This window comes from Chiloscyllium plagiosum, unplaced genomic scaffold, assembly GCF_037043375.1.
Source record: "Chiloscyllium plagiosum isolate Xiang-an unplaced genomic scaffold, Cpla_swu_hap1 HiC_scaffold_11, whole genome shotgun sequence".
Lineage (NCBI taxonomy): Eukaryota > Metazoa > Chordata > Chondrichthyes > Orectolobiformes > Hemiscylliidae > Chiloscyllium > Chiloscyllium plagiosum.
In genome coordinates, this window is record NW_028270149.1 from 85,452,862 (window position 1) to 85,469,826 (window position 16,965).

The following is a 16,965-nucleotide window of genomic DNA, read 5'->3' on the forward strand; positions in this document are numbered from 1 at the left end:
TCTTGGATAGTGACAAGTTTCTTGTGTGTAGTTGGAGCTGCACCTATCCAGCTAAGTGGGGAGTATTCCATCACATTCCTGAGTTGTGCCTTGCAGATGGTCAGCAGGCCTTGGTGATACAGGAGGTGAGTTGCAGGCCACAGTAATCCTAGCATCTGACCTGCTCCTGTAGCTACTATGTTGACATAGTGTTTATTTTGAAACTGGAAATACAGGAAGACCAGTGAGACTGTTCAGGATGTCCAGAACAGGGAGAAATGTCACTGCTTCAACTCATTCCACATCAACGATTCAGAAACATGTAAAATGTGGACAGTTTAATTTCACCTCTCTCGTAAGACTTCAATCAATTACACTTCTTGACTGAGCTCAGCAAGACAATCTATAAGTCTTTTAGTCCTGTACAGCTGCCAGATCTCTCTGGATGTAAATGCAATTCTATAAGTTTCACAGAATGTATTCATTTTGTTGCAATAAGTACAAAACTTTGGAGGTGCCAGAGTTGGACTGGGGTGTACAAAATTAAAAATCACACACCAGGTTTATTTGGAAGCACTAGCTTCAGAGCACTGCCCCTTCATCAGGTGGTTGTGGAGTATAAAATCGTAGGACACTTTTGCTGTAAATTCTGTGTCTTATGATCTTCTACTCCATGACCACCTGATGAAGGAGCAGTGCTCCGAAAGCTAGTGCTTCCAAATAACCTGTTGGACGATAACCTAGTGTTGTGTGATTTTAAACCAAGTACAAAGAGTAATTGTGAGTGCCTGACCTCAGTGACACAAATGCCTCAAATAATTGAACTAAAATGTACCTTTTTGACAAGACAGAGCTTCCTTTGTTTGTTTTCCATAGAGACAGTGGTTACATGACAAAAATAATCAAGCCTTATTACTGTATTGAATGACAATCTAATTACAAAGCAATGAATGTAAAGGGGCAGGTTATATATCCTGACTGTTTCTCTTCAAAGAATGTTAATTTCTTTTTAAAGAGTATTAAGCTACATCCTCTCATTTCATACATTACCCTGGCAAACCTTCTCTGAATCACTTCCAACACATTTATCACCTTCTTTAAATAAGATAACCAGTAATGTGCACAATACTCCAGATAATGGTCTCACCAGTGCTCCATATAAATAAGGCACAAACACCCCAGTTTTGAATTCAGTTCACCTCATGATAAGTCATAACATGCAATCAGCTTTCCTACTGACCTGCATACTGACATTCAGCAATTCTTTCATGAGGACACCCTTTGCATTTCTCACACCAATATTAGAGGTATAGCGTCACAGAGATGTGCAGCACAGAAACAGATCCTTCGGTCCAACATGTCCATGCCGACCAGATAGCCTCACCTAATCTAGTTCCATTTGACAGCACTTGGTCCCTATCCCTCTAAACCCTTCCTGTTTATATATCCATCCTGATGCCTTTTAAATGCTGTGATTGGACCAACCTCCATCATTTCCTCAGGCAGCATATTCCATGTACGCAACTCTCTTTGTGGAAAAAGTTGCTCCTCAGGTCTCTTTTATATCTTTCTCCTTTCACCCTAAACCTATGCCCGCCTAGTTCTGGCCTCCTCTACCCCATGGAAAAGACCCTGTCTATTTATCCTATCCATGCCCCTCATGATTTTATAAACTTCTATAAGGTCACCCCTCAGCCTCTAACGCTCTGACGCTCCAGGGAAAACCGGCACAACCGGGTGCTCCGGTTTCCTCCCACAGTCACAAAGATGTGCAGGTCAGGTGAATTGGCCATGCTAAATTGCCCATAGTGTTAGGTTAAAGGGGTAAATGTAGGGGTATGGGTGGGTTGCGCTTCGGCGGGTCGGTGTGGACTTGTTGGGCCGAAGGGCCTGTTTCCACACTGTAAGTAATCTAATCTAGTCTAAAAAATAACCTATTCAACCTCTCCCTCTAGCTCAAATCCTCTAACCCTAGCAACATCCTTGTAAATTTTTTCTGAAACCTTTCAAGTTTCACAACATCTTTCCAATAGGAAGAAGACCAGAATTGCACACAATATTCCAAAAGTGGCCGAACTAATGTCCTGTACAGTTGCAACATTGCCTTCCAATGCCTCTACTCAATGCTCTGACCAATGAAGGAAAGCATACCAAACACCTTCTTCACTATCCTATCTACCTGAGACTCTACTTTCAAGGAGCTATGAACCTGCACTCCAAGGTCTCTTTGTTCACCAACACTCCCCAGGAACACACCATTAAGCGTATAAATCCTGCCTTGACTTGCTTTTCCAAAATGCAGCACCCCCATTTATCTAAATTAAATACCATCTACCACTCCTCAGCCCATTGCCAAGACCTGTTGTACTCTGAGGTAACCTTCTTCGCTGTCCACTACACCTCCAATTTTGGTGTCATCTGTAAACTTAGTAACTATACTTCCTGTGTTCACTTACAAATAATATATAAAAATGATGAAAAGTAGTGGACCCAGCACTTATCCTTGTGGCACTCCATTGCTCACAGGCCTCCAGTTTGAAAAGCAACCCTCCATTACCACACTCTGTCTTCGACCTTCGAGCCAGTTCTGCATCCAAATTGCTAGTTCTCCCTGTATTTCATCTAACCTTGATGACCAGTCTCCCATGAGGAACCTTGTCGAATGCCTTACTGAAATCCATATAGATCATGTCTACCGCTCTGTCCTTATCAATTTTTCCTGCAAAAATGGGCAATTTTACGGTTCTGTAGATTCCATTTGTCAGATATTTGCTTTCACACTTAAACCTATTAGCTTTCTTATCTTCTCCCTACTTTCCTAACTATCTTTGTGTTATCAGAAATTTGGTATTCTAATTCAGTCCCTTCTTCTCATTAATATCTTTAAATTATGAATATAAATTAATAGTAAATTGACTGGGACGGGAGTCCATTAAGTCAGCATCACTTTGAAGCAGATTGGGAGGAGTGGTGCTCTTCATTTCAGGAGGGGAGCTGAGCAGGAATAGTTGGAGGCAGCCTGGGACAGTAAGTGATGTCAAAAGTTATCTCTGGGGTTTCCGGCCGACGCTTCAGGAGTAGAACTGAGAGGGAGCAAGCCGGAGAGCAGCCTCGGACAGTAAGTGATAGAAATACTTACCACGGGCATATGCGGCCTTCACTTCAGGAGTGGAGCTGAGCAGGAATGATCCGGAGGGCAGACTGGGAAGCTAAGTGATATAAAAACTTACCATGAGGATTTGGGGCCTTCACTTCAGGAGCAGGCCTGAGTGGGAATGAACCAGAGGGCAGCCTGGGAAGGTAAGAGTTTCTGATTCTGAGTGTTTCAACTGAGGGGGGAGCTGAAAAATAATGTCACAGGATGGCTATGACTTGATTGGCTAATAGGGAATCTGCTAAGTTTGAATCTGTGTTAACGTTGAGTCTGTGTTCAATTGAATACATGCTAGATTATTGTTTATAACTTATGTTAAGATTGAGATCATAAGCAGTTAATTTTTTTTAAAAAACCCAAATTCAAAACTAATTAATTAAATGAGGATAGAAGGTCAGGTGATGTGTTGTTCCTGCATGATGTGGGAGCTGTTGGACACCATTGTCGGTCTCAGTGACTATGTCTGTAGTAAATGTTGGTTACTCAAGGAAATCTAGCTCAGAGTTGATGTGCTGAATTCTGAGCTTTGGATGTTGTGACAGGGAGGGGGAGAGTTAACTGGACGCTGAGTTTCAGGAGACAGTCACACATCTTAGTTGGGGGCATAGACATCTGTTCTCTGTGACCAAGATCGAGAGTCTCAAAGGTTGCATTGCCTACTCACTGCTCGGGTTCAGGATATTTCACCTGGGCTACAAAGGAAGTTGGAGAGGGAGGGTAAAGATCCAATAGGTACCAACGACATCGATAAAACTAGGGCAGAGATTCTGTTAAGCGAGCATGAAGAAGAGCGAGGAGCTAAATTAAAAAGCAGAACCAAAAAGGAAATAATCTCTAGGTTGCTACCTAAGCCACAAGCTAATTGGCAGAGGGTCAACATGATTAAGCAGGTAAATGTGTGGCTTAAAGATTGGTGTGGGAGAAATAGATTTGAATTCATGGGACATTAGCACCAGTAGAGGGGACAAAGAGACCTGTTCCAACGGGACAATTTTCATCTGAACCGTGCTGGAACCGGAGTCCTTGAGAATCACGTAAGTCGGGCTGTGGACAGGTCTTCAAACTAAATAGTCGAAGGGAGAGTTCAGTTGTAAGGAAAATTAGAAAACCTAAATTCAAGGAGGAGGTAAGAGTGCAGGTTAGCAATGTGGTGGATGGTTATCAGACAATAGTGGTGAGGGACAGATCAGGTGAACAGCTTTATGCAACAAGGAATTATTAAATAGCAGTGGAAAATTTACCAGGAGATCAAATTCTAAAGCTTTGATTCTGAATGCATGGAGCATTCAAAACAATATTAATGAGTTAACAGTGCAAATAGAAACAAAAGGGTAGAATTTGGTTGTGATTACTGAGAGATGATTACAAGGAGACCAGGTCTGGGAATTGAATATCCAAGGCTACTCAGCATTTTGGAAAGATAGACTGAAAGGAAAAGGAGGTGGTGGAGCTTTGCTGGTGAAGGAAGAGATCAGTGTTCTCATTTGAAATGACATAAGCACAGGAGATCAAGATGTCAAATCAGTCTGGATAGAAATAAGAAATAGCAAAGGGAGGAAGGAATTGGTTGCAATAATCTACAGGTCCCCAAACAGGAGTTCTGCAGTGCAGCACAGTATAAATCTGGAAATATTAGTGACTTACAAGGAAGGTACAGCAGTAATTATGGGTGATTTTAACATGCACATAGATTGGAAGAATCAAATTGGCAAGGATAGCCTGGAGGCAGAGTTCATTGAATGTATTTGAGATTGTTTCTTAGAACATAATGTTATGGAACCAACCAGGGAGCAGACTACCCTGGTTTTGGTAATGTGAAATGAAGAGAGATTAATTGATGAAATCTCAGTTAAAGATCTTCCAGGGAGTAGTGACCAGAATATGGTAGAAATCAAAATTCAGTTTGAGGGTGAGAAAGCAGAGTCCCACAATGGTGTTCTGGAATTAAACACATGAAATTACATGAGCATGAGGACACATTTGGTCTGAGTAGATTATGCAGGAAAGCTACATGGTAAGAAAGTGGATGAGCAGTGGCTGTTGTTTAAAGAGCTACCCAATTCCTCACAACTAAAATATATACCAGTAAGGAAGAGAGATGGTAAGGAGGGTAAATACATCTATGGATAAACAAGGAGTTGAAGGACAATATCAAGTCAAAAACTAAGGTATGCCCAAAGCAAAGACTAATGGCAGGCTGGAAGATTGGGAAACTTTTAACCATAAACAAAAGAATAGAAAAACATTAATAAAAAGAGCTAAGGTAAATTACAAAAGAAAGTGAGTACAAAATATCAAAAAGGATAGCAAATGTTTCTACTGGTATATAAAAGTGAAAAGAGTCCCTTGGAAGATAGAAATCGGAGCGTTAATAGTGGGGAGCACTGAAATGGCAGGGATGCTGAATCTTTGCCTCAGTTTTCATGATGGAGGATAATATTACCATTCCAAGTCAGAGGCAGTAAAAGGGGTAGAACTAAGAACAATCAAAATCGATTGGGAAAAGGTACTCAGGAAACTAGGAGGATTGAGGGCAGAAAATGCCCCGGTTCTGATGGCCTACCTCCTAGGATATTAAAGGAAGCGGTGGTAGAGATGGTGGATCCATTGTTTACAATATTCCAAAATTCCCTGAACACAGGAAAGGGGACAGTGGATTGGAAAAATGCTAATACAATGCCCTTACTCAGAAAGAGAGGCAATACATGGGAAATTAAAGACCAGTTAGATTAATATCTACTGTTGGGGAAGGGTCAGACCAATTATCAAGGAAGCAATGTCAGGACATTTGGAAAGTCAAAACGCTATCCATCAGTGTCAGCATGAAGGGCAAATCATGTTTGGCTAATTCGGTAGAGGTTTTCAATGATATAACGAACAAAGTGGATTATAGGGATCCTGTAGATGTAATATACCTCGACTTCCTGAAGGCTTTTGATTAGGTGTCACACAAAAGGTTAATTCCCAAAGTTGGATCATATGGGATTAGGGGTAATTTATTAGCTTGCACAGGTGACTGGCTGATGGACAGAAGACAGAGAGTCAGGATAAATGGTTTCTTTTCTGGATGGAAAGAAGTAAATCGTGGGATACAGGGTAAGGTCATTGGACCCCAGCTATTTACAATATACATTAACAACTTGGATACAGGGATAGAAGGCTCTTTAGCCAAATTAGTGGATGGCATAAGAATAATTTTGATGACATAAGACGGTCAATTGCAATGAGGACATAAGAACCTTATAAATGACCATAGATAGGTAGGAGAGTAGGCCAAAATGTGGATAAGTGTGAGGGCATGCGTTTTGGTTGGAAAAATGGAAAGGCAACCTATTATCAATATGGGGAGAGATTTTGGGGTGCTATGGTACACAGGGATCTGGGTGTCCTCATCCATGAGTCACAGAAAACTAGTATGCAGGTACAGCAGATCATAAAGAAACCAAATGGAATGTTGGCTTTTACAGCCAAATGAATAGAATATAAAGGTAAGGAAGTATTATTGCAATGACACAAGGTATTGGTGAGACCACACTTGGAGTATTGTGCACAGTTTTGGTGTTCATATTTGAGGAAAGCTGTAATGACATTGAGGCAGGTCAGTGGAGGTTCACTAGGTTGCTTTCAGAATTAAGGGGTTTGTCGTATGAAGAGAGATTGAACAGTTTCGGCCTACATCTCTGGAATTTAAAAAAATGAGGGGAGGTCAAATTGAGCTATTCAAGATGATAAAAGGTGTGGATAGAATAGATGTGGAAGAGATGCTTCCTCTTGTGGTGCATTCTAAGACGAGAAGTCATAATCTTAGGATAAGGGGTAGCAAGTTTAAAACAGAATTGAGGAGAAACTACTGCTCCCAAAAGGTTGTGAATCTGTGAAATTTGATACCCCAAAATGCAATGGACGCTGGGACAGTGAGCAAATTTAAAGATGAGTCAGACAGATGTTTAATTGGTAATGGGTTGAAGGATTATGCAGACAGAGCAGGAAAATGGGGGTGGAGGAGCAAATCAGCCATGATCGAATGGTGGAGCAGACTCGATTGGTGGAATGGCCTAATTCTGCTCCTACATGTCATGAACGTATGCGGGGATGGCTTGGGACTCCAGTGACTAGCACTGCTGCCTTATGGCACCAGATATTGGGTTCGATTCCAGCCTCAGGTGACTGTGCAACTCCACACAGACATTCTGTCCATGTCTGTGTGGGTTTCCTTTGGGTGCTCCATCTATCTTCCACAGTCCAATGTTGTGCAAGTTAGGTGGAGAGCCATTGAAAATGCAAGGTAGGATGGTGAGTCTGGGGAAGATGCTGCATGGAGCAATGGTGTGGACTTGATTGGCCAAATCAGCCTGTTTCCACACTGTAGGGTTTCGGTGATTCTATTTATGAAAAACCTTTGTCATGTAACATTATGGAAACAGGACATTCACCAGTTCCCCTTTTCCCACAGCGCTTAACTCAGGAATCACGTGTGTTTAGATTAATCTGGGGTATTATGGTAATCTCACCCAACAGCAGGAATAAAGGCTGACATGATGCCAGTTATTTATACTGGTAGATGAATGCCTCATTTACTTGATAATTACAAATATCTGAACGCGAACCCATTATTGAAGGATAAATGGAATCTTACGGATCAGGAGCTTTGATATATGGAACAAAGGGATTTTGATGTCCATGTACACACAATAATAAATGTAACCAAAATGGCGATTGGAATTGTTCACGGAGCTACAACACAGGAAGGAGCTGGTGTTGTATTGTCCAGAGATTTACTCTGATGGCGTCTGGTTCATTCAGATTCAGCATCATAACTCAGAAAGGTCAGCTCAGTGCACAGCTGGTGGTGATAGGAATAGTGTCAGAGTTTAAAAGGTTACTTTTTGAAGAATGATTATATTTGTTGTATTCATTGAGACGAAGATTAATTTAAGAGACACCCTTTAAATAATTAGGAAATTCAGATACATAAGTGCAGAAAATCTGTTTCATCAGGTTTCTAGGATTAAAAATAAAAGGAAACATTTGTTTAAAATTAGAGACCAGTCACTGTGTGAATGAGGAATGAATTTTTCTCACTAAAGACACTGGTAATCTTGAATCATTTGTCCATAAAGCTGTGGGTGTTACTGCTCAAACTGAAGATTGATTAATTCTCATCAGTCACAGGGAACAGGGGGGTATGTAGTAAGCACAGAATTGAGGGACAGATCAGCCATGATGTCATTGAATGGTGAAATAATAGACTCAGTTGAACACAGCGCTACGTTCGCAGCAATGTGTGTGGCAGGGTGTAAAGTCTTCCCTTGACAAGATTTCCCCAGATTACTGCACTTCCAAACTCCAGTGTTGACAGGAAAACACCTGAAGACTTTGTATGATTCTCATGAAACCTCAAGTTATTTCTTTCTTTTCACCTGGTGTCAGATAATTGACTTGATTTTTTGATTTATAAAATTGAAAATAAACCCAGCTCCAATATTACTATTTCACCAACAGGGCGGGTATTGAACAAGAAATGAAGACATTTCACTGATGATGCCTGTCTCTTCACAGCCTGCTTTGGCCTTTGTGAAGTAGGAGGAAGATCAGGTTACAGCCAGTAATTCACCAAGTCTCCATTAGATCACAAGACAGAACCAGTATTTCTTGATGAAGTGCCCAAGACCATTTAGACTGCTGTGGAATAAACACTAACCTTGTAACATGGGCACAGCTTTCCAGATTGCCACAGGACTGAGGCTGGCAAACTGTCCAAAGGAAGTTTCCAAGAAAAACAGTGGCATCCCAACGAGTGCCAACATGAGGGTGTAGGGAATAAGGAATACAGCTGGAAAATGGAGGAAACAATTTCAGGGTTGCATTAGATTTGAAAAGATTAGAATAATCACTCAAAGTAAACTTCTGAAACCAATCTGAAATATGTCTCTCTCTGTCTTGCTGTCCATTTTATTTTCCATCTGTCTATCTATCCAGAGTCATTTATAATCACGTCTTTTTCCCGACACTAGAAATTAATGTTCTCCTCTTTCATTGATCCTGATGACAGTTTGTTTGAGAGGATATCTCTGTTGTATCGAGGTGACATTTCAGTGTCATAGGGCAGAGTGAGATACACCAAATGAATGTTCTTTAAGATTTATGTGGATGAGCTTCATCAAACATATAGATTTGAAGATGTGCATATTGTTAAAGTTGTTAGCATTTTTACTTCAATGTGGCACTGGAAAAGGCACAGCAGGTCAGGCAGCATCCGGGGTTCAAGAGAGTTGGCATTTCAGGCAGGAACCTTCTTCAGTTTTCGGGAGGGGGACGAGAGTTGAGAAATGAATTGGGGGAAAGGTGTGGGGCTAGGGGAAAAGTAGGCGACAGGTGGGCAAAGCTGGTGGTAGTGATAGGTCAGTGGAAGGGGTGGAGTGGATAGGTGGGAAGAAAGATGGAGAGGTCGGATTCGAGTTGGAGGGTCGGATCTGGGATGGGGGGAGGGGAGATTTGGAAACTGGTGAATTCAATGTTCATGTCATGTGGTTGTAGGCTCCCAAGACGGAAGATGATGTGTTCCCCTTCCAGTTTGTGGGTGGCCTTGTGTCAGCAGTGGAGGAGGCACAGAATGGATATGTCCTTTGGGGAGTGAGAGAGGGGGTTGAAGTACATGGCCAAGGGAAGGTAGGGTTGGTTGGTGCATACAGAACAGAGATGTTCCCTTAACTGTCCCGCGAGTTTGCACATGGTCTGTCTGATGCAGAGGAGACCACATTAAGAGCAACAGATACAAGTGATGAGATGATAGGATGTACAAGTAAATCTCTGCCTGAATTTATCAATGTCCATGCAGTGTGGTTGTAGGCTCCCTTTACAATGTTCATGCAGTGTGGTTGTAGCTTCCCTTTACAATGTCCATGCAGTGTGGTTGTAGGCTCCCTTTACAATGTTCATGCAGTGTGGTTGTAGCCTCCCTTTACAATGTCCATGCAGTGTGGTTGTAGGCTCCCTTTACAATGTCCATGCGGTGTGGTTGTAGCCTCCCTTTACAATGTCCATGCGGTGTGGTTGTAGCCTCCCTTTACAATGTCCATGCAGTGTGGTTGTAGCCTCCCTTTACAATGTCCATGCAGTGTGGTTGTAGCCTCCCTTTACAATGTCCATGCAGTGTGGTTGTAGGTTCCCTTTACAATGTCCATGCAGTGTGGTTGTAGGCTCCCTTTACAATGTCCATGCAGTGTGGTTGTAGCCTCCCTTTACAATGTCCATGCAGTGTGGTTGTAGCCTCCCTTTACAATGTCCATGCAGTGTGGTTGTAGGTTCCCTTTACAATGTCCATGCAGTGTGGTTGTAGGTTCCCTTTACAATGTCCATGCAGTGTGGTTGTAGGTTCCCTTTACAATGTCCATGCAGTGTGGTTGTAGGCTCCCTTTACAATGTCCATGCGGTGTGGTTGTAGGCTCCCTTTACAATGTCCATGCAGTGTGGTTGTAGGTTCCCTTTACAATGTCCATGCAGTGTGGTTGTAGGTTCCCTTTACAATGTCCATGCAGTGTGGTTGTAGGCTCCCTTTACAATGTCCATGCAGTGTGGTTGTAGCCTCCCTTTACAATGTCCATGCAGTGTGGTGGTAGCCTCCCTTTACAATGTCCATGCAGTGTGGTTGTAGCCTCCCTTTACAATGTCCATGCAGTGTGGTTGTAGTCTTCCTTTACAATGTCCATGCAGTGTGGTTGTAGCCTCCCTTTACAATGTCCATGCAGTGTGGTTGTAGGCTCCCTTTACAATGTCCATGCTGTGTGGTTGTAGGCTCCCTTTACAATGTTCATGCTGTGTGGTTGTAGTCTTCCTTTACAATGTCCATGCAGTGTGGTTGTAGCCTCCCTTTACAATGTCCATGCAGTGTGGTTGTAGGCTCCCTTTACAATGTCCATGCTGTGTGGTTGTAGTCTTCCTTTACAATGTCCATGCAGTGTGGTTGTAGCCTCCCTTTACAATGTCCATGCGGATGGTTGTAGGCTCCCTTTACAATGTCCATGCAGTGTGGTTGTAGCCTCCCTTTACAATGTCCATGCAGTGTGGTTGTAGTCTTCCTTTACAATGTCCATGCAGTGTGGTTGTAGCCTCCCTTTACAATGTCCATGCGGATGGTTGTAGGCTCCCTTTACAATGTCCATGCAGTGTGGTTGTAGCCTCCCTTTACAATGTTCATGCAGTGTGGTTGTAGTCTTCCTTTACAATGTCCATGCAGTGTGGTTGTAGCCTCCCTTTACAATGTCCATGCGGATGGTTGTAGGCTCCCTTTACAATGTCCATGCAGTGTGGTTGTAGGTTCCCTTTACAATGTCCATGCAGTGTGGTTGTAGGCTCCCTTTACAATGTCCATGCAGTGTGGTTGTAGGCTCCCTTTACAATGTCCATGCGGTGTGGTTGTAGCCTCCCTTTACAATGTCCATGCAGTGTGGTTGTAGTCTTCCTTTACAATGTCCATGCAGTGTGGTTGTAGCCTCCCTTTACAATGTCCATGCGGATGGTTGTAGGCTCCCTTTACAATGTCCATGCAGTGTGGTTGTAGCCTCCCTTTACAATGTCCATGCGGATGGTTGTAGGCTCCCTTTACAATGTCCATGCAGTGTGGTTGTAGCCTCCCTTTACAATGTCCATGCAGTGTGGTTGTAGCCTCCCTTTACAATGTCCATGCAGTGTGGTTGTAGACTCCCTTTACAATGTCCATGCAGTGTGGTTGTAGTCTTCCTTTACAATGTCCATGCAGTGTGGCTGTAGGCTCCCTTTACAATGTCCATGCAGTGTGGTTGTAGCCTCCCTTTACAATGTCCATGCAGTGTGGTTGTAGGCTCCCTTTACAATGTCCATGCGGTGTGGTTGTAGCCTCCCTTTACAATGTCCATGCAGTGTGGTTGTAGTCTTCCTTTACAATGTCCATGCAGTGTGGTTGTAGGCTCCCTTTACAATGTCCATGCAGTGTGGTTGTAGCCTCCCTTTACAATGTCCATGCAGTGTGGTTGTAGTCTTCCTTTACAATGTCCATGCAGTGTGGTTGTAGCCTCCCTTTACAATGTCCATGCAGTGTGGTTGTAGGCTCCCTTTACAATGTCCATGCTGTGTGGTTGTAGGCTCCCTTTACAATGTCCATGCTGTGTGGTTGTAGTCTTCCTTTACAATGTCCATGCAGTGTGGTTGTAGCCTCCCTTTACAATGTCCATGCAGTGTGGTTGTAGGCTCCCTTTACAATGTCCATGCTGTGTGGTTGTAGTCTTCCTTTACAATGTCCATGCAGTGTGGTTGTAGCCTCCCTTTACAATGTCCATGCGGATGGTTGTAGGCTCCCTTTACAATGTCCATGCAGTGTGGTTGTAGCCTCCCTTTACAATGTCCATGCAGTGTGGTTGTAGTCTTCCTTTACAATGTCCATGCAGTGTGGTTGTAGCCTCCCTTTACAATGTCCATGCGGATGGTTGTAGGCTCCCTTTACAATGTCCATGCAGTGTGGTTGTAGCCTCCCTTTACAATGTTCATGCAGTGTGGCTGTAGTCTTCCTTTACAATGTCCATGCAGTGTGGTTGTAGCCTCCCTTTACAATGTCCATGCGGATGGTTGTAGGCTCCCTTTACAATGTCCATGCAGTGTGGTTGTAGGTTCCCTTTACAATGTCCATGCAGTGTGGTTGTAGGCTCCCTTTACAATGTCCATGCAGTGTGGTTGTAGGCTCCCTTTACAATGTCCATGCGGTGTGGTTGTAGCCTCCCTTTACAATGTCCATGCAGTGTGGTTGTAGCCTCCCTTTACAATGTTCATGCAGTGTGGCTGTAGTCTTCCTTTACAATGTCCATGCAGTGTGGTTGTAGCCTCCCTTTACAATGTCCATGCGGATGGTTGTAGGCTCCCTTTACAATGTCCATGCAGTGTGGTTGTAGGTTCCCTTTACAATGTCCATGCAGTGTGGTTGTAGGCTCCCTTTACAATGTCCATGCAGTGTGGTTGTAGGCTCCCTTTACAATGTCCATGCGGTGTGGTTGTAGCCTCCCTTTACAATGTCCATGCAGTGTGGTTGTAGTCTTCCTTTACAATGTCCATGCAGTGTGGTTGTAGCCTCCCTTTACAATGTTCATGCGGATGGTTGTAGGCTCCCTTTACAATGTCCATGCAGTGTGGTTGTAGCCTCCCTTTACAATGTCCATGCGGATGGTTGTAGGCTCCCTTTACAATGTCCATGCAGTGTGGTTGTAGGCTCCCTTTACAATGTCCATGCAGTGTGGTTGTAGCCTCCCTTTACAATGTCCATGCAGTGTGGTTGTAGACTCCCTTTACAATGTCCATGCAGTGTGGTTGTAGTCTTCCTTTACAATGTCCATGCAGTGTGGCTGTAGGCTCCCTTTACAATGTCCATGCAGTGTGGTTGTAGCCTCCCTTTACAATGTCCATGCAGTGTGGTTGTAAGTTGTGGTTTTCCAAACCACCTGATGAAGGAGCGTCGGTCCGACAGCTAGTGTTTCCAATTAAACCTGTTGGACTGTAACCTGATGCTGTGTGATTTTAAACTTTGTAAACCCCCATCCAACACCAGCATTTCCAAGCCAGGAAAACAGCCAAGTTGAACTTTAATTTTTTTAAATGATTCTGACCATTTTTCATGTGCTTTCTCGAATCACTCCACTAAAAATAGAAGAAACATTCATGGAAATGAAGGAATGTTAGCATTTAAGGAAAAACATCACCATCATTCAATCAAAATGAGGAAATGAGAGTGTGACTTTCTAAAAATGTAACTGGGGAGCAATCGGAGCAACTTCATAAAAAGGCAATTCTCCAGTCTGGCATTATTTTAGCAGGAGAAACTTTGATCAACATTGTCCTCTTATCTCCTTGCTTCATTCTTTTATTCTATGAAAGTAATTTTCAATTTGCAATTTATCCTCATTTACTCATAGAATTGTACAGTTTTGCAGCACAGACACAGACCCTTCGAATCGTTGGACTATAACTTCTGTGTCTTTTTATTCCAGTCTCATATTTAAAGGGTAAAGTTGGATGTCTTCAACCAGTGGTGTCTGCGTAAAATCTGAGGCATAACCTTATCTGCTACACAGTCTATACCCCCTTACCTCACCCCCTGGCATATCCCCCAGATGGCACCCTGCCCTCCCAGCGCCAGGATATCACATTTCCTTTATATACTTACTGTTGGACAGCAGCTATCAAAGAGGCTGCAAAAACCTTTACGTTTCAGGATATAGCAGCTGAGAGCTGTGAAAGGGGACCATGGTTTCTCTAACCAGCCCCCGGCTCCTTATCCACCTCCACTACAGTTCTAGGCTGAGAAAGAACTGTCAGAACAGTAACACTGTTCCACATTTCTGAAATAGTCATGATCAGAATCTCATCTCAGGAATGAAGAACTCCTTCTATTTTTAAATAAGGGAAGGATCAGAGTGGAAATCTGTGGGAGATTGTCATTGTTTGGAAAATTGGGCCCCCAATAAACAACTTAAAGATGTCAGATTAAATTCACTGTCTTTTATGTCAACATTATGTCAACACCGTGGGCGGCACGGTGGCACAGTGGTTAGCACTGCTGCCTCGCAGCGCCAGAGACCCGGGTTCAATTCCCGACTCAGGCGACTGACTGTGTGGAGTTTGCACGTTCTCCCCGTGTCTGCGTGGGTTTCCTCCGGGTGCTCCGGTTTCCTCCCACAGTCCAAAGATGTGCAAGTTAGGTGAATTGGCCATACTAAATTGCCCGTAGTGTTAGGTAAGGGGTAAATGTAGGGGTATGGGTGGGTTTCGCTTCGGCGGGTCGGTGTGGACTTGTTGGGCCGAAGGGCCTGTTTCCACACTGTAATCTAATCTAATTATTGAACCCTGTATTATTGACCAACTTCAATAAACTATTTTAAATTTAATGGAATTTAATATTATTTATAAACTGTTTATTCTTCCCTTTCCTTTTGTTTTCTCTCTGCTGTGTTGTGGATTTGTTAAAATTACCTCCTCCATTTTTGTAAGTCAGGTACGGGAACCTCCAGATGTTGCCCAGACCCACAGCAGAGCCAATCACTGAGAGCAAGTAATCAGTCTTCGAGGACCAGTTACCTCGCTCCACATTCTCATCATCTTCATTTACAGCATCATTGTTGGCAACCTGAGGGAGAGAGTGGAAATGGCTGAGTCAGAGATTAGACCAGAACTCAAGCAAAAAGCACATGTTTCACCCATTAGGGAAAAACTAACTTGGGATTTATACCCAGTGCCAAAACAATCACCTCATCATTGGCCCTGACTTCAAAGAGATCTGTATTGAGAGATTTAACAACCTCACTGGTCAGCTTGCATTTTTCAATGTCCACTTTGATGGTGGAACAGTTTATGTGAGAACCTATTGCTGAGCTGCTGTGATACATCCAGCTGTCCATGCAGCCAATCGAATTAAATAATTCTCACTGACACCCAATCAGGGAATGAAAATCAGAATTAATTAAAGCACACGATAAGAAATTTAAAGAGTTGGGATATAACAAATGTGTACAAGCAGAACTATCCTCAGAAAGAGTCATTATGCAATGATGTAACAAGATGAGTTTAAAAATCACTGTAATTAAGCAAAGGGAACCGTAAGAACATTTCACATGTTGAATATTTCAGGGCCAAGTCAGTTGTTAATAGACAGGCAGGAGGCTGGGGGGACACAGCAAGCCAGGCAGCATCAGAAGGTGGAGAAGTCGACATTTTGGGTGTAACCCTTCTTCAGGACTGGGGGTGGGTGTGGGGGGAGCTGCAGATAAAGGGGGAGGCATGGGCAGAGTGGTGAAGTGGGGAGAGGTGAGGACAGGTAGAGGGTACAACCTGGTTGGTCAATGGGAGGAATGAATCTAGCTGGTGGCTGGGAGGAATGGAAGGGAGTGACAGGGGCTGGAAACAAATCAGCTTTAAACACTTCTGCCAACTCTAATTGGACCCCACCATCTAGAACATCTTTCCCTACCCCGCCCTCTCTGTCTTCCACAAGGACTGTTCCCTTTGACAGTCCTTGGTTTGCACACTCCACCCCCGGATGCTGACTGGCTTGCTGCATTCTTCCAGTCTCCTCTCTGTCTCCTTTAGATTCCAGCACCTGCAGTTTGTTTGTCTCTAACCAAGTCAGTTGTTCAGCATTTACTACTCAGATTATCACGGGCCCAGTTATTTTGATAAATACTGATTCTTACCTGGGATTTCTGACATTGTGCTGAGTGTAGAAAATGGGACTTTCTTGTCAGAGAAACGAATTTCTCTGTTTGCTTCTGATAGACAGCTGGGGGATACAGGTTAACTTGTGCACAATCGGGAAATGACCAACTGCAAATTCAGGGTTTCCACCTTAATCTGTAATTGTGCTAAATACTGAAGTTGACGTCAGATTCAAAGGGCATTGTGTCAGTGCTATTAGTTTGCCCTCAAAGCCCCCATGAGTTCCAAGACCATGTCTAAATTGCAGCAATCAAATGGCAATTTGGAAATACTCTGAAACCCAGAGAGAACCATTACAATTCACATAAATCAAAGTCCCCAGAACACCATCACACTCAGAATGTTCGGAGTTTACTATCATGGTTTGATAAAATACTCACCGTATTCTCTTGTTGGCCAATCTGCGAGGACCTACAAAGAAACAATTGTCCCCTGTCCATTTATCACCAAGGATGGGAGATTTTTCCACTTGCTTGGATGTTTGGGTTGGATACAAAGATTAGGGAGAGTCGTATTGTCTAAACGTCTTCCAATGTATCCAGCACTGGACGTCTGATTAAGGATGATTCAGCTCCACATCAGGTAAAGACTGTTCCTATTGT

At 43.2% G+C, this 16,965-nt stretch overlaps 1 protein-coding gene across 1 annotated transcript in view; it reads right to left on the reverse strand.

Annotated features, from left to right (window-relative positions):
• Positions 1–15,549, reverse strand: part of LOC148148869 (sodium- and chloride-dependent neutral and basic amino acid transporter B(0+)-like) — a 63,675-nt gene extending 48,126 nt beyond the window's left edge. Inside the window, exons 1-3 of the mRNA XM_087991814.1 lie at positions 15,400–15,549; positions 15,125–15,278; positions 8,835–8,966 (exon numbers count right to left, since the gene is read on the reverse strand). Of these exons, the coding sequence (XP_087847940.1) occupies positions 8,835–8,966; positions 15,125–15,278; positions 15,400–15,549 (436 nt within the window). The remainder of the gene's footprint in view (positions 1–8,834; positions 8,967–15,124; positions 15,279–15,399) is intronic.
• Between the last annotated feature and the right edge of the window lie 1,416 nt (positions 15,550–16,965).